Source organism: Salvelinus namaycush, chromosome 18 (genome assembly GCF_016432855.1).
Source record: "Salvelinus namaycush isolate Seneca chromosome 18, SaNama_1.0, whole genome shotgun sequence".
Taxonomy (NCBI): Eukaryota; Metazoa; Chordata; class Actinopteri; order Salmoniformes; family Salmonidae; genus Salvelinus; species Salvelinus namaycush.
Window position 1 is genome coordinate 37,340,860 of NC_052324.1, and position 26,014 is coordinate 37,366,873.

Below are 26,014 nucleotides of genomic sequence, written 5' to 3' on the forward strand. Positions count from 1 at the left end.
AGGGTGACGTAGTCTGTTATACAGTGACATAGTCTGTTATAGGGTGACAGTCTGTTATAGGGTCACAGTCTGTCATAGGGTGACGTAGTCTGTTATAGGGTGGACAAGGATCCCAACTAATAGACTCAGAAACACAGGGAGGAGGGGGAGAGGGGGGAGTGGAGAGGGAGAGGGAGAGGGAGAGGGAGAGGAGAGGAGAGGAGAGGAGAGGAGAGGAGAGGAGAGGAGAGGAGAGGAGAGGAGAGGAGAGGAGAGGAGAGGAGAGGAGAGGAGAGGAGAGGAGAGGAGAGGAGAGGGAGTGAAAGAGAGAAGCCTATAGTAGCAGGCTTAAATGCTTAAGGCTTAAACACAGTGTGTGTTCCTAATGTCACCCTACTCCCTATATAATACACTACGTCTGACCAGAACCCTATGGGCTATTTGGGACATAGCCAGTCAATAGCCAGTCAAACCAGATCAGAACCAACAGCTGAGTGGCCAACAGAGAGAAAGAGAGAGAGAGAACCTATGAGCATTTCAAAAACAATTTTAAAGGTCAAAATCATGCTTTCCATAAAATTGGATGAAAAGTGGATGAAACCAGATCTAAGTATGATGACCAAAGTATGAAAATTTACTGTTGCTTCTACATTGATGAAGTTTGACCATAAGGTTACTGGTCACCCCCCCCCCCCCCCCCCCCCCCCCCCATGTCAAACACTTGGATTAAGGAGGTGGGATTATTAAGGGTATAGGTTGACATCACCCTAACTCAGTCATTTTAATACACCAATGGTAACATAGTATTCTCTTACCTAATTTAAATAAGTACCACCTTGTAACCAACATCGGAGAAAATGTGTTTGGAGGGGCGTTGTTTATATAGCTAGATAGCTACTCTACTGGTGCCAAACTTTGACTGTAGGGTGTCAGCAAATATAATTAAAAGTCTACCCTATTCATCTATGGCAAAGATAATTATGTCTCCTCTTTCATCTGTGTCTGGTGTTAGCTAGTTAATGGCTAGCTAGGTTTTCAGCCAGCATGGAACGCTCAAAACTCTGATGTAGTTGTCATGTCAACACAACCGTCAGTTCTGCTGTGGATCGCATCACAAGAGACAAGAGCCAAACGGGAGATGTGCGAAACATTTACATAATTGATGCAATGTCAATGTTGTTTTGTGTTTCACCAAATTAGCTTGAGATGATGTTACTGCAACACTGCTCACTGTATTCACGTTGCTTGACATAGGCGTTTCAAACTTCCTCGTCGTTAGCCATCCGCAAGCGTTTCAATCCCCCACAAATATTATGGGTGATATTCATATTTAATCACTCAAAAGGCTTTTTTACATGGGAATCCGTATGACCGTTCGGGACCTTAAAACGGCAGTTGTTAAATTACACCCCACCCTCCTCTACCTTTCTTCTCCTTCTGTTTCCTTCCTACTTCCCTCTCCCTACTTCCCTCTCCCCCTCCATCCAGCCCAAGTCATTGGAGAGACTTCTGACATGGTTTCCTCCAGAGGCAGTGTGGCATAGAGAGAGAGAGTGAGGAAGTGTTATTTTGTTCTCTGTATGCATGTCTTTTTTTGGGGGGGGGTTATTAAATCCAGACATATGCAGCACCGGCACATACGTTCTTTCTGTATGACTTACTCATGCTATCCATTCTCCTGGCTCCAGATATATACGTTCTTTCTGTATGACTTACTCATGCTATCCATTCTCCTGGCTCCAGATATATACGTTCTTTCTGTATGACTTACTCATGCTATCCATTCTCCTGGCTCCAGATATATACGTTCTTTCTGTATGACTTACTCATGCTATCCATTCTCCTGGCTCCAGATATATACGTTCTTTCTGTATGACTTACTCATGCTATCCATTCTCCTGGCTCCAGATAGAACAGGTAAATCACCTCTCTTCTCTCTCTCTCTATCAAACACTGGCCTACATAACACACCATAGTTACAGGTAACTCATTGCTGTCTGAGAGGAAAGGGGGATCCCTTTCAGGCTTAGCTGGCTGTTGTGGTTCAATAACTGCCGATTGTCCATAGTGGTATTAATTGTACTTACATAACTGAGTTAGAGTTAAATGTACCGTAATATGACGGGGTTGGTGTCCTCGTCCCTTGATAACGATCAGGATTCAACCCCCTTTTTCTATGTGAGACACCAGTTACAGTCACTGACAGGGAATATGCATGGCTCCCTTTGTTGATCGCAGATTATTAAATGAGGGGAGATGCGTAGTCTGTCATTTTGTGCCCCACTTGGAAACAGTTACAATGGAAGACCTGCATTCTGGAGGAGTCCAGTGGAAACTGGAATCTGATTTGGCCCCAGCCAACCCTTGTCTTTAGAGGAGGACTTCAATAATCTATCAGACATCCATGGAGAGACAATGGAAGTAGAACCCCAAGAATATGAGTGCCCTGCAGTAAAATGTCCACCTTGAGCTGTTTGTACATCTCCTCTCCTCTCCTGCCTTGTACACAGCAGACACAGACAGCCCTGTCTGGACCATTTTGGTAGTAGTCTCTCAGTGAGTCAGTGAATCAGTCATTAGTTAGCATGTTAGCTTTGTAGCTCAGTGCCCCATGGAGTCTCATTGGTTTGGGGCGGCCAGCTCTGTTGCTAGCTCTGGTACGGTAGGCCCTGGTACAGGGTTCAGTAGTGATGGCGGTAGTATACCAGACTGCAGTTCCCTAGTTGCCCACCAGAGGGCTGAGGTCTCCGTGGTGGTTCTTTAGCTTTTTCTTGAAAAGAGAGATGGTGGAGGGCTGGTAAAGGATGATCCAGGGCTCAGACCCAGAACTCTGACCGCTGCAGCTCTCTGAACCACTGATGGTCGGGGTGTTGGGAGATCTGGAAGAGAGGAGGGGGAGAGAGGGGGGAGAGGAGGAGAGAGGGAAAAGGTAATGGGAGGGAAGGAGGGCAAAGGAGAGAAAGAGAGACACAGAGAGACACAGAGACATCGCACAGAGAATAGTAACATTAGGTTATAAATTCCATTAGCTTGTGGCTCTTACAACCTTAAAAAGACATCACTTGGCATCAACTATACTTCTGTTACACTCTGAGGCTTTAGTACAATACAACTTGACAACTTTATTGTTCATAAGTTACAGTGAACAACAGGAAATGTGATACTTACTTGACTGTGACATGAAGCAGTAGTTTGGTCACCATGACAATGACTGTCAGAGTCAGGAGAGCAGCCAGAGTGTAGATGGTCCACTCTGACAACACACAAACATAGAATTGACCTCAGACACTTTAGAGGAATACATACATACATATAGACCCTCAGATCAGAAAGATATACAAGGGGGCTATAAAACAAACATAGTCTGGCAGATCTAGACCATATGAGTTTGTACAGTACTATAATGTTTGTACTGCCAGCACACATGTTATCCAATGTTATCCAAAACATGTTATCCAAAAGACCTTTATATTAGGCAAAATATTAGTACACACTTTATTACATCAGCGTTATATATTTGACAATATTTGGCCCAGGTCTCACACCTTCTTCATAACACATGATGTACATGGTGAACAATAACTTGTTAAATACATCCATGCACATGTCATGAAAACATAGTGAGACCACGTAGCTATAACAAGGAACCCTATAGGAGAAAGCCTTCTGTTAAATCTAAAAGGATTTAGTAGGTATTACCTATGCCCTTTGTTAATGTACAGCCCTGTGACAGAAGCCTCCTTAGTAGAAATAGTACAAACACCTGAGTGGAAACAGTACAAACACCTGAGTGGAAACAGTACAAACACCTGAGTGGAAAGAGTACAAACACCTGAGTGGAAATAGTACAAACACCTGAGTGGAAATAGTACAAACACCTGAGTGGAAACAGTACAAACACCTGAGTGGAAACAGTACAAACACCTGAGTGGAAACAGTACAAACACCTGAGTGGAAACAGTACAAACACCTGAGTGGAAATAGTACAAACACCTGAGTGGAAACAGTACAAACACCTGAGTGGAAACAGTACAAACACCTGAGTGGAAACAGTACAAACACCTGAGTGGAAACAGTACAAACACCTGGGTGGAAATAGTACAAACACCTGAGTGGAAACAGTACAAACACCTGAGTGGAAACAGTACAAACACCTGAGTGGAAACAGTACAAACACCTGGGTGGAAACAGTACAAACACCTGAGTGGAAATAGTACAAACACCTGAGTAGAAACAGTACAAACACCTGGGTGGAAACAGTACAAACACCTGAGTGGAAACAGTACAAACACCTGGGTGGAAATAGTACAAACACCTGAGTGGAAACAGTACAAACACCTGGGTGGAAACAGTACAAACACCTGAGTGGAAACAGTACAAACACCTGAGTGGAAACAGTACAAACACCTGAGTGGAAACAGTACAAACACCTGGGTGGAAACAGTACAAACACCTGAGTGGAAATAGTACAAACACCTGAGTAGAAACAGTACAAACACCTGGGTGGAAACAGTACAAACACCTGAGTGGAAACAGTACAAACACCTGGGTGGAAATAGTACAAACACCTGAGTGGAAACAGTACAAACACCTGGGTGGAAACAGTACAAACACCTGAGTGGAAACAGTACAAACACCTGAGTGGAAACAGTACAAACACCTGAGTGGAAACAGTACAAACACCTGAGTGGAAATAGTACAAACACCTGAGTGGAAATAGTACAAACACCTGAGTGGAAATAGTACAAACACCTGAGTGGAAACAGTACAAACACCTGAGTGGAAATAGTACAAACACCTGAGTGGAAACAGTACAAACACCTGAGTGGAAACAGTACAAACACCTGAGTGGAAACAGTACAAACACCTGAGTGGAAACAGTACAAACACCTGAGTGGAAATAGTACAAACACCTGAGTGGAAATAGTACAAACACCTGAGTGGAAACAGTACAAACACCTGAGTGGAAATAGTACAAACACCTGAGTGGAAATAGTACAAACACCTGAGTGGAAACAGTACAAACACCTGAGTGGAAACAGTACAAACACCTGAGTGGAAACAGTACAAACACCTGAGTGGAAACAGTACAAACACCTGAGTGGAAACAGTACAAACACCTGAGTGGAAACAGTACAAACACCTGGGTGGAAACAGCACAAACACCTGAGTGGAAACAGTACAAACCCCTATCAGAGAGAAAGGTATGGTGAGAGAGAGAGACAGAGGGAAGGATGGAGAGAGATGATGATGTCTACATACTAGAGGTGTATCCGTTGGTACCGTTGGGTCCGACCCACTGACCTGGCATGTTGTGGTCCGGTTTACCAGGACTGGATGTTATCACGTAGAGGATTTGTGAGGAGCGACCGTTAGTCTTCTCCGTTACTCCTCCCAGCTGAGGCTCCACCGTACTGGTGTCCTCTTCCTCCTCCTCCTCCTCCTCCTCCTCTTCCTCATCCATAGGCCTGGTGTCCAGGCCTCTCAGAGCTGAAACAACAACAATAACAACGACACACATCAGAATGTTTCCATGTGTCTACCTGTGGCTGCTACAACGTTTGTCCCCAAACCAGGAACACTTGGTTTTCGTCATGTCATAAAAATACTAAAAGTCAAGACATGGATGTCTAAATCAGGAAAATGTTGAGTCCTTATGAGGTTACAAAACATGCTGGAAGTTAATCTCATTCCTTATCTCTACCATGACTGGTGACCCGACTGAATCTTTACCAGAAGTAAACAAATACTACAGTTTGAGATGTCTCCACATAACAGAATGCTGCGCTGTCGCTGCTTCATTCCTCAGACGTCATCTGAGAGCGTTTATCCTCCTCAACTGAGGGGGAAATCACCATAGCACCGCTCAGCACCCTATGGATGTAGTAACATACTGTTTGGAATTTACATCCATCCATCTTAGCCTCAAGGGGAGTCTCTCTCTTTCTATCTCTCTCTCTGTTTCTCTCTCAGTGTAGCTCTCTCTCTCTCTTTCTCTGTAGCTCTCTCTCTGTATCGCTCTTTCTTATTTTCAATTCAATTCAAGGGGCTTTATTGGCATGGGAAACATATGTTTACATTACAAAGGTAAGTGAAATGGACAAATTAAAGTGAAGTAAACAATAAAAAGTGAAAAGTAAACATTACACTCACACAAGTTGCAAAATAATAAAGACATGTCAAATGTCATACTATGTCTATATACAGTGTTGTAACGATGCGCAAATAGTTCAAGTACAAAAGGGAAAATAAATAAACATAAATATGGGTTGTATTTAAAATGGTGTTTGTTCTTCACTGGTTGCCCTTCTCTTATGGCAACAGGTCACAAATCTTGCTGCTGTGATGGCACTTTGGTATTTCACACAATAGATATGGGAGTTTAACAAAATTGTGTTTGTTTTTGAATTATTTGTGGGTCTGTGTAATCTGAGGGAAATATGTGTCTATAATATGGTCATACATTTGGCAGGAGGTTAGGAAGTGCAGCTCAGTTTCCACCTCATTTTGTGGGCAGTGTGCACATAGCCTGTCTTCTCTTGAGAGCCAGGTCTGCCTTAGGTGACTTTTCTCAATAGCAAGGCTATGCTCACTGAATCTGTACAGAGTCAAAGCTTTCATTAATGTTGGGTCAGTCACAGTGGCAGAATAACTGACTGTACTCTCTGTTTAGGGCCAAATAGCATTCTAGTGTGCTCAGTTTTTTGGATAATTCTTTCCAATATGTCAAGTAATTATCTTTTCCTTTTCTCATGATTTGGTTGGGTTTAATTGTGTTGCTGTCCTGGGGTTCTGTGGGCTCTGTTTGTGTTTGTCAACAGAGCCCCAGGACCAGCTTGCTTAGGGGAATCTTCTCCAGGTTCATCTCTCTGTAGGTGATGGCTTTGTTATGGAAGGTTTGGGAATCACTTCCTTTTAGGTGGTTGTAGAATTTAACGTCTCTTTTCTGGAATTTGATCATTAGCGGGAATCGGCCTAATTCTACTCTGCATGCATTATTTGGTGTTTTACGTTGTACACTGGGGATATTTTTGCGGAATTCTGTCAACTGGACCTTTTTTGGAAAACCATTATTTTTGTCTTTATGAGATTTACTGTCAGGGTCCAGGTCTGACAGAATCTGTGAAGAATATCTAGGTGCTACTGTAGGCCCTCCTTGGTTGGGGACAGATGCACCAGATCATCAGCAAACAGTAGACATTTGACTTCAGATTCTAATAGGGTGACGCTGGGTGCTGCACACTGTTCTAGTGCCCTCGCCAATTCGTTGATATATATGTTAAAGAATGTGGAGCTTAAGCAGCATCCCTGTCTCACCCCACGGTCCTGTGGAAAGAAATGTGTGTGTTTTTTGCCAATTTTAGCTGCACTCTTGTTGTTTGTGTACATGGATTTTATAATGTTGTATGTTTTTTCCCCCAACACCACATTCCAACCATTTGTATTGCAAACCCTCATTCCATTTTTAAGTCAACAAAGCATGAAAAGACTTTGCCTTTGTTTTGTTTTGTTTTGTTTGTTTGTCAATTAGTGTGTGCAGGGTGAATACGTGGTCTGTTGTATGGTCATTTGGTAAAAAAGACAATTTGACATTTGCTCAGTACATTGTTTCACTGTGGAAATGTACAAGTCTGCTGTTAATGATAATGCAGAGGATTTTCCCAAGGTTGCTGTTGACACATATCCCACGGTAGTTATTGGGGTCAAATGTGTCTCCACTTTTGTGGATTGGGGTGATCAGTCCTTTGTTCCAAATATTGGGGTAGATGACAGAGCTGAGGATGATGTTAAAGAGTTTAAGTATAGCCAATAAAAATGTGTGGTCTGTGTATTTTATCATTTTATGTAGGACACCATCAACTCCACAGGCCTTTTTGGGTTGGAGGGTTTTTATTTTGTCCTGTAGTTCATTCAAGGTAATTGGAGAATCCAGTGGGTTCTGGTAGTCTTTAAAAGCTGATTCTAAGATTTGTAATTGATCATGTATATGTTTTTACAGTTTGTTCTTTGTTATAGAGCCAAAAAGATTGGAGAAGGGGGTTATCCACACATCTCCGTTTTAGATAGATAACTCTTCATGTTGTTGTTTGTTTAGTGTTTTCCAATTTTCCCAGAAGTGATTAGATTCTATGGATTTTTCAATTACATTGAGCTGATTTCTGACGTGCTGTTCCTTCTTTTTCCGTAGTGTTTTTCTGTATTGTTTTAGTGATTCACCATAGTGAAGGCGTAGACTCAGGTTTTCTGGGTCTCTATGTTTTTGGTTGGACAGTTTTCTCAATTTCTTTCTTAGGTTTTTGCATTCTTCATCAAACCATTTGTCATTGTTGTTCATTTTCTTCGGTTGTCTGCTTGAAAAAACTTTTTGATAGGGAAGCGGATAGGTCAAATATACTGTTTAGGCTTTCTACTGACACGTTTGCACCTTCACTATTACAGTGAAATGTTTTGTCCAGGAAGTTGTCTGAAAGGGATTGAATTTGTTGTCATTGTTTTTTGGTAGGTTTCTGCACTACTTTCCTTCCATCTATAGCATTTCTCAATATTGTGCAGTTCTTTTGGCTTTGATGCCTCATGATTGAGTATTGCTCTGTTCAGATAGACTGTGATTTTTCTGTGATCTGATAGGGGTGTTAGTGGGCTGACTGTGAACACTCTGAGAGACTCTGGGTTGAGGTCAGTGATAAAGTAATCTACAGTACTACTGCCAAGGAATGAGCTGTAGGTGTAACTACCATAGGAGTCTCCTCATTGACTGTGTACAGACCCAGCGCATGACAGAGCTGCAGGAGTTGTGACCCATTTTTGTTGGTTGTTTTGTCATAGTTGTGCCTTGGGGGGCATATTTGGGAGGGAATGCTGTCACCTCCAGGTAGCTGTTTGTCCCCATGTGTGCTGAGGGTGTCAGGTACTTGTCCAGTTCTGGCATTTAGGTCACCACAGACTAGTACATGTCCCTGGGTCTGGAAATGATTGATCTCCCCCTCCAGGATGGAGAAGCTGTCATCGTTAAAGTATGGGGATTATGTATCTCTCTCTGTAGTTCTCTCTCTCTCTCTGTAGTTCTCTCTCTATGTATCTCTCTCTGTATCTCTCTCTCTCTCTCTTACTCTGTCTCTCTCTCTGTCTCTCTGTCTCTCTCGCTCTTTCTCTGTAGCTCTCACTCTCTCTGTATGGGTGGTCATGTTTGGGTGCTTTGGTGGGTGGTTGTGTGTGGGTGGTTGTGTGTGTGGGTGGTTGTGTGTGGGTGGTTGTGTGTGGGTGATTATGTGTGGGTGGTTGTGTGTGGGTGGTTGTGAATTTGATTTCTAGCCCTGTAGGCTCTTAGTTGATATGGTTGACATTATAGCTAACTCAGAGAGAGTAGTGCTGAGAGCTGCTTTCCTTAAAGTAATGAACCTGAAACAACAGTGGATGTTTACAACAGTTTGGTCTAAACAGAGAATTTCTATTTATCCGTAAATACTTTGATTCTATTATGAGTGTGGGATAAAAATGTGGGTTCAGATTGAGAGGTGACGTGTACACGGATAGACCAGCATCATGAATGAATGCACAACAACAACATGTCTAGATATAAGCTATGCAACAACACGTCTAGATATAAGCTATACAACATCATGTCTAGATATAAGCTATACAACAACATGTCTAGATATAAGCTATGCAACAACACGTCTAGATATAAGCTATACAACAACATGTCTAGATATAAGCTATGCAACAACACGTCTAGATATAAGCTATACAACAACATATCTAGATATAAGCTATACAACAACATGTCTAGATATAAGCTATGCAACAACACATCTAGATATAAGCTATGCAACAACACGTCTAGATATAAGCTATGCAACAACACATCTAGATATAAGCTATACAACAACATGTCTAGATATAAGCTATGCAACAACACATCTAGATATAAGCTATGCAACAACACGTCTAGATATAAGCTATGCAACAACATGTCTAGATATAAGCTATGCAACAACACGTCTAGATATAAGCTATACAACAACACATCTAGATATAAGCTATGCAACAACACGTCTAGATATAAGCTATGCAACAACACGTCTAGATATAAGCTATGCAACAACATGTCTAGATATAAGCTATACAACAACACGTCTAGATATAAGCTATACAACAACACGTCTAGATATAAGCTATGCAACAACACGTCTAGATATAAGCTATGCAACAACACGTCTAGATATAAGCTATGCAACAACATGTCTAGATATAAGCTATGCAACAACACATCTAGATATAAGCTATGCAACAACACGTCTAGATATAAGCTATGCAACAACATGTCTAGATATAAGCTATACAACAACACGTCTAGATATAAGCTATGCAACAACACGTCTAGATATAAGCTATGCAACAACATGTCTAGATATAAGCTATGCAACAGCATGTCTAGATATAAGCTATACAACAACACGTCTAGATATAAGCTATGCAACAACACGTCTAGATATAAGCTATGCAACAACATGTCTAGATATAAGCTATACAACAACATGTCTAGATATAAGCTATGCAACAACACATCTAGATATAAGCTATACAACAACATGTCTAGATATAAGCTATGCAACAACATGTCTAGATATAAGCTATGCAACAACACGTCTAGATATAAGCTATACAACAACATGTCTAGATATAAGCTATGCAACAACACGTCTAGATATAAGCTATACAACAACATATCTAGATATAAGCTATACAACAACATGTCTAGATATAAGCTATGCAACAACACATCTAGATATAAGCTATGCAACAACACGTCTAGATATAAGCTATGCAACAACACATCTAGATATAAGCTATACAACAACATGTCTAGATATAAGCTATGCAACAACACATCTAGATATAAGCTATGCAACAACACGTCTAGATATAAGCTATGCAACAACATGTCTAGATATAAGCTATGCAACAACACGTCTAGATATAAGCTATACAACAACACATCTAGATATAAGCTATGCAACAACACGTCTAGATATAAGCTATGCAACAACACGTCTAGATATAAGCTATGCAACAACATGTCTAGATATAAGCTATACAACAACACGTCTAGATATAAGCTATACAACAACACGTCTAGATATAAGCTATGCAACAACACGTCTAGATATAAGCTATGCAACAACACGTCTAGATATAAGCTATGCAACAACATGTCTAGATATAAGCTATGCAACAACACATCTAGATATAAGCTATGCAACAACACGTCTAGATATAAGCTATGCAACAACATGTCTAGATATAAGCTATACAACAACACGTCTAGATATAAGCTATGCAACAACACGTCTAGATATAAGCTATGCAACAACATGTCTAGATATAAGCTATGCAACAGCATGTCTAGATATAAGCTATACAACAACACGTCTAGATATAAGCTATGCAACAACACGTCTAGATATAAGCTATGCAACAACATGTCTAGATATAAGCTATACAACAACATGTCTAGATATAAGCTATGCAACAACACATCTAGATATAAGCTATACAACAACATGTCTAGATATAAGCTATGCAACAACACATCTAGATATAAGCTATACAACAACATGTCTAGATATAAGCTATGCAACAACATGTCTAGATATAAGCTATACAACAACATGTCTAGATATAAGCTATGCAACAACACGTCTAGATATAAGCTATGCAACAACATGTCTAGATATAAGCTATACAACAACACGTCTAGATATAAGCTATGCAACAACATGCACCCTGTGAATTAGTACGTGTTCCTAGAAAAACAAAACATTTAAATATGCAACACCAATGTCACCTGCTGCTGTGAGGCATTGGCTAGCAAATGAGAAGAGAAAAGGTGCCTGCCAGCAGCATTGTTTGGAGTCTCCCCTGCCTGTCTTCCTCCCTGTACCTCTCGCTGTGTGTGTGGTTGTGTGTGTGGTGTGTTTGGTGTGTGTGTGTGTGGTGTGTGTGGTGTGTGTGGTGTGCGGGCGGGCGGGCGGGCGGGCGGATGTTCGGGCGGGTGGCGTGGTTGCTATGCAAAACCCTGCCATGGACCCAGGATACCAGGATGTCAGCCTGCACCTGTTCATGCACATTATAACTACCGGGGAGAAATGAGAAATGAATTTCTTCATGTGGTTCTCTGTGTGTGTCTTTATGTGGTTCAGTCGGTGTGCTGCTGGGACTGAAATCATTCAGAGAGAGAGGTCTGGAAATGATTATCTCTTCTGCTATCGTAGCTACTATAAAAACGTACTTTGTTTTTGTACAACTTGTTACAATTGTTTAGACAACCTCCAAACAACCTCCAAACAACCTCCAAACAACCTCCAAACAACCGCTGTGTGGGTGATATCATATTGATGACCAGATTTGAGAACAATACCTTAAACCTACTCTGACAGAGAGTTTGAATAGAACGTCACCCTGTTGATTTTACTAGTAAAAGTCCCCAGCTACAGCATGTCTACATGTCTCTTACCTTGATATGTGACAGCAACCCTGTGTCTGGTTGGTTTGGTCTGTGTGTGTGTGTGTGTGTGTGTGTGTGTGTGTGTGTGTGTGTGTGTGTGTGTGTGTGTGTGTGTGTGTGTGTGTGTGTGTGTGTGTGTGTGTGTGTGTGTGTGTGTGTGTATGTGTCTTTGTGTGAGTATGTGTGTGTGTGTGTGTGTGTGTGTGTGTGTATGTGTATGTGTCTTTGTGTGAGTATGTGTGTGTGTGTGTGTGTATGTGTCTTTGTGTGTGTGTGTATGTGTCTTTGTGTGAGTATGTGTGTGTGTGTGTGTGTGTATGTGTATGTGTATGTGTCTTTGTGTGAGTATGTGTGTGTGTGTGCGTGTGTATGTGTATGTGTCTTTGTGTGAGTATGTGTGTGTGTGTGTGTGTATGTGTCTTTGTGTGTGTGTGTGTGTGTGTGTATGTGTCTTTGTGTGAGTATGTGTGTGTGTGTGTGTGTGTGTGTATGTGTCTTTGTGTGAGTATGTGTGTGTGTGTGTGTATGTGTCTTTGTGTGAGTATGTGTGTGTGTGTGTGTGTGTGTGTGTGTGTGTGTGTGTGTGTGTGTGTGTGTGTGTGTGTGTGTGTGTGTGTGTGTGTGTGTGTGTGTGTGTGTGTGTAAACCCACCTTGATACGTGACAGCGAAGCCCTGTGCCTGGTTGGTTCGGTCTGAGTAGAAGTAGAGGATAACAAAGTCTCCAGTGACGTTGACCAGCTCCCGGGGAGGGGTACGGCCGTCAAACCTCGCCACCACCTGATCAATCAATCAACCAATCAATCAACCAATCAATCAACCAATCAACCAACCAACCAACCAATCAATCAACCAACCAACCAATCAACCAATCAACCACTCAACCAATCAACCAATCAACCAATCAAACTATATTTTGTAACGAATAGCACATGTCATACAAGGAAGCAATACAACGTACTTCACAGCACAAATACATAAATACAATGACTAACAGAGATAAATAAATACTATTGGAGATAATAAAAAGGAGGGTAATAACAACTGACCTGGTTGGTGTAGCCGTCCAGTAGTTCAACCATGTCTGTCTGGTCCGAGATGTCAAAGAAGGTGAAGTTGAACAGGATCACGGAGGCTCCAGGGACCTAATAATAATAATTAGACATATAGAAACCATATAAATTATTAAATCAGATTTCGATCGTTATATATAGCTTGTCTGAAACCCAAAGACAATTTACAACAGGCAAGAAACTGAAGAAAGAAACCGAACGCAGCATTCAAAGCAAAACAGCAAACTAAAGGACTGGGATATTGGGGAGGAGAGAGGCCGTAACAGTAAACTAAAGGACTGGGATATTGGGGAGGAGAGAGGCCGTAACAGTAAACTAAAGGACTGGGATATTGGGGAGGAGAGAGGCCGTAACAGTAAACTAAAGGACTGGGATATTGGGGAGGAGAGAGGCCGTAACAGTAAACTAAAGGACTGGGATATTGGGGAGGAGAGAGGCCGTAACAGTAAACTAAAGGACTGGGATATTGGGGAGGAGAGAGGCCGTAACAGTAAACTAAAGGACTGGGATATTGGGGAGGAGAGAGGCCGTAACAGTAAACTAAAGGACTGGGATATTGGGGAGGAGAGAGGCCGTAACAGTAAAAGAGTAAAGATCCAAGACGTACCTGGACAGTCCAGTAGCAAACCCTCCCGGCCCCGTACTTATCAGGGAAGTCAGGGGAGTACACCACCCCAGAGGGCGCAGAGTAGTTACCCCCGCACGCCCCCACTCGAGCTGGAGGTAAACAGCCGCAAAACAGATGACTTAATAACGGTTTCATTATTGACGTTTGCATTGTGCAAAGTTTCTAAGTCTTTCAGACAAGTGTGTTTGTTTATGTTGTTATAGCCTATAGCTGTTCTGTTGTGTATTTGATGTTTTGTGTGGACCCCAGGAAGAGTAGCTGCTGCATGTGCAGTAGGTAATGGGGATCCTATTCAACTAAACTAAACCCTGTCTTACAACTCACCCCAGTGACTCATATGTAAACTAAACCCTGTCTTACAACTCACCCCAGTGACTCATATGTAAACTAAACCCTGTCGTACAACTCACCCCAGTGACTCATATGTAAACTAAACCCTGTCGTACAACTCACCCCAGTGACTCATATGTAAACTAAACCCTGTCGTACAACTCACCCCAGTGACTCATATGTAAACTAAACCCTGTCGTACAACTCACCCCAGTGACTCATATGTAAACTAAACCCTGTCGTACAACTCACCCCAGTGACTCATATGTAAACTAAACCCTGTCTTACAACTCACCCCAGTGACTCATATGTAAACTAAACCCTGTCGTACAACTTACCCCAGTGACTCATATGTAAACTAAACCCTGTCGTACAACTCACCCCAGTGACTCATATGTTGTCAGAGTTATTATACAAACCACATACAACAGATTCTCTCAATGATGGGGTGGCAGGGTAGCCTAGTTATTAGGGTGTTGGACTTGTAACCGAAAGGATGCAAGATCAAATCCCTGAGCTGACAAGGTAAAGATCTGCCGTTCAGCCCGTTAACAAGGCAGTTAACAAGGCAGTCGCTGTTCATCGGCCGTCAGTGAAAATAAGAGTTTGTTCGTAACTAACTTGCCTAGTTAAATAAAGGTAACATTTTAAAAAATGATCCAGAGTGGAATGAAGGGTTTTCAACACATCGTGGAAAGATGAGACTGGATTGAGCAACACACATTTTATCGCTATTGTAATTATGTTCAGCTGCGAAATCTGTCTCTCATTATCTAGCAGTTGTCTGCCATAAACCGGATGCTTGTGTAGCCTATTAAACAGAAATGTAGCATGTATTGTTCTAGCCAAAATCAGCAAATCGTTTTATGACAACAAAGGGAGAGATATAACATTCTCTTCACATGACCGTTCTAATAAGTACGTTTTGAGAGTGGTGGTACGATCCTTCCATACTGGGTTATTTGACTTCTTTTCAACGTTAGTTCTGAGATAATTCAATGGTTTGTGGCGTATTGAAGTGTCAGTTTACTGGAATGTCATCTTTTGAAAATACAGTTTTATTTCTCCATGCACCAGAAAATACTCCACGTTGTACACATTAAGTGAAGCACCATATAACTATATTGAGCACCATAGAAGCACCGGTGGGACGTTATAGCTGGTTTAGATCATGTGTAGTGGATCAGACCAGGGCAAATTATGTCCTACTCACTGTCAAACATGTACACAGACCGAAGCAAATTATGTCCTACTCACTGTCAAACATGTACACAGACCGAAGCAAATGATGTCTTACTCACTGTCAAACATGTACACAGACCGAAGCAAATGATGTCCTACTCACTGTCAAACATGTACACAGACCGAAGCAAATGATGTCCTACTCACTGTCAAACATGTACACAGACCGAAGCAAATGATGTCCTACTCACTGTCAAACATGTACACAGACCGAAGCAAATGATGTCTTACTCACTGTCAAACATGTACACAGACCGAAGCAAATGATGTCCTACTCACTGTCAAACATGTACACAGACCGAAGCAAATGATGTCCTACTCACTGTCAAAGACGATGACCCATCCATCTCCCCCACAAGGCTGGGTGTGGTCACCGAAACACACGTGGTTGCATTCCATGCTGGGCGCCTTGCCATGGAGACGCAGGTCCAGGTTGTTGCCACAGAAACAGGCATAACCCGACTCCATCCCGGCAAGCTTTGAAACAGAGAGAGAAATGCAAATCAATCAACAGATTAGAATTTCAAATCTAACTTTATTTGTTTAGCACTTGTGTAACGCTTCACAAGAGGGTCAGACCTTCCCCTTGACAAAGCACTGAGAAAGAAATCATCATTTGGATGAGAGAAAGAAACAAAAAAACAAAACAAAAATTAAGAGGAACCAGATTTTAGAGGGGAGCCTGAACCTCCATAGACCAACACTTATGGAGTGATACTAGTGCCAACAGAAACGTAACGTGAATCCAGTCCATAAAGTCTGGAGAGCAGATAAGCCGGAGCAAGACAGATATGGCACATGATCACAGTTATAGTACCATCTAATGTTAATAGGCTTTCAGAATGATTCCATAACCCCCCCCCCCCCCCCCCCCCCCCCCCAAAAAAGGATTGTTTTTCTGTACAGAAATTAAGGCTTTTGATGATAATAATGTGGTCTGGTTTAGTTCGGTGCTTCGAGACAAACAGAAACAGTCACTCCCTTTGGATATGTCCCAAAAGGAACCCAACAAAAGGCCCTGGACAAAAGTAGTATGCTATAAAGGGTAATAAGGTGCCAATTGGGATTTGGATGACAGTCAAAACTCTTTAAGCATGTTGAACTTCCTTCCAGAATTCAGATGGAACCTAGTCATGCTCAGCACAGAGTGCACACACACACACACACACACACACACACACACACACACACACACACACACACACACACACACACACACACACACACACACACACACACACACACACACACACACACACACACACACACACACACACACACACACACACACACACACAAATTAATTCATACGAAGGTACGGCATCACTTTCCCTCATTCTGAAAATACTCTCATGAAGCTGGAATTTATATAGCCAGGATCCTCTGTGTGTGTATGTGTGTGTGTGTCCAACTCTGCCAACCGAACCAAAAGTAAAGGCTGTGGGACATGAATCACTGCTTCATCATTACCTATTTATCAGGTAAAACCCAACGTGAATTCCTTTGCGTTAGCGAGCAGAAAATGTTTGCTTAGCGCTTCTTAATCACGGACTGTCTGACTGACTCATGATTGAATATGGTTGTTTGTCATAGTGTAGTCAGTTAAGACAGATAGATGTGGCGGTCTCAGGCTGTTGACATTGCATCACAACACACCATACTACATCACATCACATCAGTGTCATCTGTGGAGAGGGACTGACACGCACACACACACAGACAGACAGGCATACATGCACACACAAGACACACACACACAAACACGGACTGACTGTCACTGTTCATCAGCGCAGAGGGCGTCTGAGAGATGGGTCTGACCCAGGTCCAACCGGATGTGTTCACACACAACACAAACACCTGCCACTGTTTAGTGTAACCATGGTCAGTAGACAATAGAAGACCAGTGTAACCATGGTCAGTAGACAATAGAAGACCAGTGTAACCATGGTCAGTAGACAATAGAAGACCAGTGTAACCATGGTCAGTAGACAATAGAAGACCAGTGTAACCATGGTCAGTAGACAATAGAAGACCAGTGTAACCATGGTCAGTAGACAATAGAAGACCAGTGTAACCATGGTCAGTAAACAATAGAAGACCAGTGTAACCATGGTCAGTAGACAATAGAAGACCAGTGTAAACATGGTCAGTAGACAATAGAAGACCAGTGTAACCATGGTCAGTAGACAATAGAAGACCAGTGTAACCATGGTCAGTAAACAATAGAAGACCAGTGTAACCATGGTCAGTAGACAATAGAAGACCAGTGTAAACATGGTCAGTAAACAATAGAAGACCAGTGTAACCATGGTCAGTAGACAATAGAAGACCAGTGTAACCATGGTCAGTAGACAATAGAAGACCAGTGTAACCATGGTCAGTAGACAATAGAAGACCAGTGTAACCATGGTCAGTAGACAATAGAAGACCAGTGTAACCATGGTCAGTAGACAATAGAAGACCAGTGTAACCATGGTCAGTAGACAATAGAAGACCAGTGTAACCATGGTCAGTAGACAATAGAAGACCAGTGTAACCATGGTCAGTAGACAATAGAAGGCCAGTGTAGCCATGGTCAGTAGACAATATAAGACCAGTGTAACCATGGTCAGTAGACAATAAAAGACCAATGTAACCATGGTCAGTAGACAATAGAAGGCAATAGAAGACAATAGAAGCACCAGTGAGACCATACATTTTCAGCTGTCTGTTATGTGTCGTCATTTGATGCGTCACTGAATTCAATTGAAATGTGAGGATGGTTATAAACATAGAAATACAGAGTCTAGAACAGTGGTCACCAACCAGTCGATCGCGATCGACTTGTCGATCTCCAAGGCATTTCTAGTCGATCGCCAAGCATTTCTGTAAAAAACCCAACGATAAAGCCTTGTGTTCCTATTATTTTTATTCGTCTCGAGCTGCTGGTGGTAGATGCAGCCAATTCAGCTGCCCACATTACCATAACTCTGTTTATACAAGAGGCTCAGTTGTGAGGCTTGCATCTAATTGTTGTATAAAATAAATGAGTAAAGATGAAACTATTTGTGAAATTATGTAATGTGATTATAAACTGTTTAACTAAGTCATTGGCCCGCCCTATGAGCACAGACATTGATCTGGCGTCATGGGACAGCCCTTTCCTACTGTTCTGGATATAACCCCCACCTTGGGAATTTCCCCGGAGACCAAGCTTACCTCGATTACCGAGAGGGCTAAGGTTTGAGTAGAGACCAAGCTTACCTCGATTACCGAGAGGGCTAAGGTTTGAGTAGAGACCAAGCTTACCTCGATTACCGAGAGGGCTAAGGTTTGAGTAGAGACCAAGCTTACCTCGATTACCGAGAGGGCTAAGGTTTGAGTAGAGCCCAAGCTTACCTCGATTACCGAGAGGGCTAAGGGTTGAGTAGAGACCAAGCTTACCTCGATTACCGAGAGGGCTAAGGGTTGAGTGGAGACCAAGCTTACCTCGATTACCGAGAGGGCTAAGGGTTGAGTAGAGACCAAGCTTACCTCGATTACCGAGAGGGCGAAGGGTTGAGTAGAGACCAAGCTTACCTCGATTACCGAGAGGGCTAAGGGTTGAGTAGAGAGCAAGCTTACCTCGATTACCTAGAGGGCTAAGGTTTGAGTAGAGACCATAAAACCTGAGTGTAAGGTTGTAATGGTTGTTGAAACTCTGAGACTATCGATACCGACAGAATAAGAGCAAATCTTCGATACTAATTACTAGTCTGCAGCTAGGAATTGTGTACCATTGAATGCGAAGGCTGACAACTGCCCAAACATCTATTCTATAAGAACATTTCTGAATGGGACTCTGAAGTATCCATTCTAACCACGAAAGACGAGCATATGAACTTCCAACAGAAAGAAGGACGATTCCGACAGAGATCACGACGACACACAGAGCGTAAATATATATATTGATTGCAATTATTCCCGAATGAGTGAGCGTTCATGCGTTCATGCGTTCAATTGTTATAAGTGTAATGTCTTTAGTCTTTCGCACCCTTCTCAGTCCACACCCACTTCCCTTTGTCTACCAAGCCGTCATATCGGCTTAGCCCACTAGGGAACCTCCCCTATCATTTCCTTGTAACCATATCGACTGTTTGTTTGTTTATGCATTTCTGTGATTATTTAGTTAGTTAGTAACTAAATGATTAAGACAATTGATGTATGGATGATTCATAGTAAAGGCTGGGTTCGTGCAGATAACAAACAATTTACGATGTTTGGAATGAGACTAACGTGAGGTAAAGAATAATTCATTAATTAGAAAACTAATTGATCAGATATTAAAATATCTGAAAGTTATATTAGGAAAATTATAACTTTGTAATCTTTCCTTGGTGCCCTGACTTCCTAGTTAATTACATTTACATGATTAGTTTAATCACGTAATAATAATTACAGAGAATTGATTTGATAAAATAACAGTCTTCAGTTTAATGATACCAAAGACACGACAAATAATTGAATAATATAGATGTCTAAATTTATTTTGCAACGCTCGCCCACGCGACGCGAGTGGTGTAGTCAGCCTGTAAAAGAAAGCTACGGAAAAATTGATACTGTGAGATTTCAAAACATTTAAAACCATGATTAGAGAGAGACTGTCAACGAATACAGCAAAGAGCTGCTGTTTTTATGAGTGAGGTCATGTTTAAGTTCTTACTCAGCACTGTCAACACTTTCTTTTTAACACTTTTATAAGCCATAAAATGTGCGTTCTTCCTATTTCCACTCAGCGCTACAACAAGCAGTGTAGCATTAATGAATGAGTAGGAAAGTGTATCTATAGGCCTTGTTATTATTAGCGGCTTGGGTCTTTTTTAATATTGAGGAATATTTAACTTTCTCTGTTCATAGGAGTAACAACATGAATTTGTGCACGAGGAATTGTGTGCGACTCAAGTTTCGCCATCAGCTGGAAGACGGGGTCCCTTTTTGTTCCGTGTCAGTGGAGGAAAGGGAGAGCGGAGGGATGTTGAGAGATGGACCCTCAGTCTGCTGCTCTCTCCCTCCGCTGAGACTGACCATCAGATGCAGGCACCATCATCCCAGTAAAATAAAAAGCTAATTATTTAAACGTATGCTCACTCAGCTGTGCCTCACAAGTAATACAACAATGGGTCTATTACCGGTGTGATCATATAGCCTACCTCAAATTTTGAAATATAATTTTAAAAAATGACCCGAACAACAATGCATTGGCAGGTAAATTCAAGCTAAGCCAGTATTCGTTGATAATGTATTGGGCCTAAAGCTTACCGAACAAACCTCATTGCTACAGTACTGTTTTTAATTGGTTAATGTTGCATGGGCTTACATTTTTTAAGTCATGTTAATAAAACATCAGAGCAGTAGATCTCGGCATGCATTTTGACTCAGAAAAGGTTGGTGACCACTGGTCTAGAAAATAAGAAACACAGCATTCCCCCCGCCAATATGACCATTTGCCATCAGGAATGATCAATAAACCATGGTCAAATCTGATTTAAAACTAGTGCACTATGTAGGGAATAAAGGTACCATTTGGGACGGTCAATACATCGCCATAGTGTAGTCTGTCTTACCATGTATCTCTGTTTACGGCAGAAGCTGATGCAGTTCTGGACGGTGAGTTTGTTAGAGGTCTGACTGCTCCCTGTCAGGGTGGGAGGGTCGCCACTGTCCTTAAAACAGCCCAGGTTACCAGGCACTACAGGAAACAGAGAGGAGAGCAGGGGGCTTAACTATGTAGTTCAGCATGACATATGTTTCTATACTAACAATCACACGCTGCATTTGGCATTTACTACAAATCCCATGATGCGTCTGTGTCTGACAGAGATCATACACGTCATACATGCACACCAGCACGAAATAAACATCAACACACCGGAATTCTCTGGCCTCTGTTTGAGATTGAGGAGGATGGGGGTGAGGGGGAGAGGGGGAGGAGGATAAGGATGAGGGCGAGGGGGAGAGAGGTAGGAGGAGAAGGTTGAGAGGGGGTGCGAAGGATGAGGGTGAGGGTGAGAGAGGTAGGAGGAGAAGGATGAGAGGGGGTGAGAAGGATGAGGGTGAGGGGGAGAGAGGTAGGAGGAGAAGGATGGGGGGCTGAGTTGCAGTGAGTGGGTGCTGGAATCTATAGTATGTGCATTGTCTGGGCAAGCTAGTTTAGATCTAGTGATATATCTAGCTGAGATATCTAGCTGAGATAGTGGGTAAAAGTCTACATGACAGAGCGGAGGTCTCCTGAGACTGAGGTCAAATAAGAGCTAAAGGTGATACACACAGCATCAGAATGGACAGCTAGTAAAGTGATACACACAGCATCAGAATGGACAGCTAGTAAAGTGATACACAGCATCAGAATGGACAGCTAGTAAAGTGATACACACAGCATCAGAATGGACAGCTAGTAAAGTGATACACACAGCATCAGAATGGACAGCTAGTAAAGTGATACACAGCATCAGAATGGACAGCTAGTAAAGTGATACACACAGCATCAGAATGGACAGCTAGTAAAGTGATATACACAGCATCAGAATGGACAGCTAGTAAAGTGATATACACAGCGTCAGAATGGACAGCTAGTAAAGTGATACACACAGCATCAGAATGGACAGCTAGTAAAGTGATACACACAGCATCAGAATGGACAGCTAGTAAAGTGATACACACAGCATCAGAATGGACAGCTAGTAAAGTGATACACACAGCATCAGAATGGACAGCTAGTAAAGTGATACACACAGCATCAGAATGGACAGCTAGTAAAGTGATACACACAGCATCAGAATGGACAGCTAGTAAAGTGATACCCACAGCATCAGAATGGACAGCTAGTAAAGTGATATACACAGCGTCAGAATGGACAGCTAGTAAAGTGATACAATATGGATGAACTACATAAGTCCAATTCTGACGACATGGCCCGAGCTGACAAGAGAAGCTGCCACTGTCCTGGAGGAGACAGCGAAAGGAGAGAGACAGAGAGAGGGAGAGACTGAGAGAGCGAGAGAGAGACAGAGAGACAGAGATAGAGAGAGAGAGACAGAGCGAGAGACAGACAGAGAGACAGAGAAAGAGAGAGAGAGACAGAGAGAGAGAGAGAGAGAAGAGAGAGAGAGAGAGAGAGAGAGAGAGAGAGAGAGAGAGAGAGAGAGAGAGAGAGAGAGAGAGAGAGAGAGAGGCGGCTGACTGTCAGGCCTAGTTTAAGAGAGACAACCCATTGATATGACAGTTTAAAAACAACCCAAGGTGCTAACCAAGCGAATTCTACAACAATATCTGCATTAGCTTAGCCTCCTAGCTAACCACAACCACTTGACTGCTGAATGAGACTTGTGTAAACCTTGATAACTTTCCATTGAAATAGCGAAATCAAACATATAACCTTGAATGTACTGTCAATGTGCAGGAATAAGGTGAGGGTTTAATACATCTCTACAGTAACATGTTAGAGAGAGAATGACATGAAACTCTCTGACACACTGAGAGTTCTAGAGAGTTCAGAGAGTTCTAGAACAGATGCTTGTAGACATCTTGTTAGCACACGTTCACTGGTGCATGCTGGATGTTAAGACCTAAAACCTAGGGACTACAGCATGTGTTATTTTGAGAGAGAGAGAGAGAGAGAGAGAGAGAGAGAGAGAGAGAGAGAGAGAGAGAGAGAGAGAGAGAGAGAGAGAGAGAGAGAGAGAGAGAGATGCCTCAGATGGTGTTAGCGTAAGGATGAAAGACGAACAGGACAAGCTGCAAAAGGCCAGCGTTGAGCGTTCACTAACCAAGTCTACATCCCAAATGGCACCCTATTCCCTATATAGTGCACTACTTTAGACCAGAACCCTATTCCCTATTATAGTGCACTACTGTAGACCAGAGCCCTATTCCCTATATAGTGCACTACTTTAGACCATAGCACTGGTAAAAAATGTTACACTATATAGGGAATAGGGTGACATTTGGAATGTACCCCAAATGTCCTGTTCCAACACAGGGCGGTTTTCTCTCTACACCCTGTGTCTCGCCCACGCTTGTATATACTCAGCTTCACGGAAACATGGCTCTCTCGAGATATACTGTCTGACTCTGTAAAGCCAGTTGGGTTCTCAGTACATCACGCTGACAGGAACAAACATCTCTCCGGGAAGCAGAAGGTTGGACGTATATGTTTTATGATTAACGACTTATAGTGTAACTGTGATAACATACAGGAACTCAAGTCCTTCTGTTCACCCGACCTAGAATATCTCACAATTAAATGCCGACGTACCATCTCCCGAGAGAATTCTTGTCTATAATAGCCACAGCGGTCTATATCCTCCTCAAGCCAATACCACGACGGCCCTCAAAGAACTTCACTGGACTTTATGCAAACTGGAAACCACATATCCTGAGGCTGCATTTATTGTAGCTGAGGATTTTAACCTCTCTGGGATATAGGGGGTGCTGTTTCGACTTTGCGAAAATTGATCTCCAAATTAAACTGCCTAGTACTCAATTCTTGCTCGTACAATATGCATATTATTGTTATTATTGGATAGAAAACACTCTCTAGTTTCTATAACCGTTGGAATTATGTCTCTAAGTGAAACAGAACTCATTCTACAGCACTTTTCCTGCCAGGGAGTGAGATTTCAGAAATCTTGGCCCCTGCTCCCAGGTCAGTTCATAAGTCCCTGTGAATGCTATGATGCTACAAACACTGCCTACGCCTTCCTCTAGATGTCAGTAAGCGGGGAGATTTTGAATGGAGTGGATTGCGCAATCCGGGCTCTATAAATAGACCCTGGAGCGGAAAGAACGTCCTTTTCAACAGTGCGCTCGACGCAGAGTGGTCGTCGGACTGGCCTCCTTCCAAGTTTTGGTTTAGCCACTTATATATCGCCGGTCATGTTTTTATTCGTTATAGGTGTTAAAGACATCATAAGGTAATTAATTTAAACCGTTTTATAGCAATTTATATCCGTTTAGTGCGATTTTGAGGCATTTCTTTGTGACGTACTTTGAAGAGCCGGTCACGTTTCCAGTACATGCCGAACGTTAGTGGCCATTTCGACAGGACGAGGACATCTTTCGACCAAAAGACGATTAGACCGGAGAAAGGATACATTGCCCAAGATTCTGATTGAAGATCAGCTCATAGTAAGAGCTCATAATTTTTGATGATAAATCGTTATTCTGTTGAAAAATGTCAAACGCATAAGCCGCCATTTTGTTTTGTGTAGCTTCGCTTGGCGAACCCTGTATTGCACAGTAAGGATAATTTTAGAAATGTAATTCAGCGATTGCATTAAGAACTAATTTGTCTTTCGATTGCTGTCCACCCTATATTTTTTAGTAAAGTTTACGATTAGTTATTCATTACGCCAGATCACTGTCCAAAATGGCGCCCGACATTTTCAGGCTAGTTTTGCTAGTATTGTCATTGTATAACCACGTTTTTTTGTGGCTAAATATGCACATTTTCGAACAAACTCTATATGTATGTTGTAATATGATGTTACAGGAGTGTCATCGGAAGAATTCTGAGAAGGTTAGTGAAAAAATTAATATATTTTGGCGATGATTACGTTATCGCTCTCTTTGGCTTGAATCAATGCTCGGGTAACGTTTGCACATGTGGTATGCTAATATAACGATTTATTGTGTTTTCGCTGTAAAACACTTAGAACATCTGAAATATTGTCTGAATTCACAAGATCTGTGTCTTTCCATTGCTGTGAGCTGTGTATTTTTAAGAAATGTTTTATGATTAGTAATTAGGTAATTCTCGTTGCTCTCTGTATTTATTCTAGTCGAGTTGTGATGGTGGGTGCAATTGTAAACTATGATTTCTACCTGAAATATGCACATTTTTCTAACAAAACCTATCCTATACAATAAATATGTTATCAGACTGTCATCTGATGAGGTTTTTTCTTGGTTAGTGGCTATCAATATTTATTTGGCCGAATTGGTGATAGCTACTGGTGGAGAGAAAAAATGGTGGACAAAGAAAAATGGTGTCTTTTGCTAACGTGGTTAGCTAATAGATTTACATATTTTGTCTTCCCTGTAAAACATTTTAAAAATCTGAAATGGTGGCTTTATTCACAAGATCTGTATCTTTCATTTGGTGTCTTGGACTTGTGATTTAATGATATTTACATTTTTACATGCTACTATTTAATTGTGACGCGATGCTAATCAGTGAGGGGGGGGTTGGGGGTGCTTGTCAGTTGGGACGCTAGCGTCCCAACTATCCCAGAGAAGTT

At 42.0% G+C, this 26,014-nt stretch overlaps 1 protein-coding gene across 2 annotated transcripts in view; it reads right to left on the minus strand.

Moving 5' to 3' along the window:
• Positions 1–240: 240 nt before the first annotated feature.
• Positions 241–26,014, minus strand: part of LOC120063413 (kremen protein 1-like) — a 118,656-nt gene continuing 92,882 nt past the window's right edge. Inside the window, exons 4-11 of one of the 2 annotated variants that reach the window (XM_039013780.1) lie at positions 21,341–21,465; positions 16,082–16,235; positions 14,166–14,275; positions 13,535–13,630; positions 13,139–13,265; positions 5,284–5,469; positions 3,148–3,232; positions 241–2,858 (exon numbers count right to left, since the gene is read on the minus strand). In XM_039013780.1, the coding sequence (XP_038869708.1) occupies positions 2,699–2,858; positions 3,148–3,232; positions 5,284–5,469; positions 13,139–13,265; positions 13,535–13,630; positions 14,166–14,275; positions 16,082–16,235; positions 21,341–21,465 (1,043 nt within the window). In that variant the 3' untranslated portion in view covers positions 241–2,698. Of the gene's footprint in view, positions 2,859–3,147; positions 3,233–5,241; positions 5,470–13,138; positions 13,266–13,534; positions 13,631–14,165; positions 14,276–16,081; positions 16,236–21,340; positions 21,466–26,014 lie in introns of both variants that reach the window. The other variant, XM_039013779.1, reaches the window with a different exon arrangement.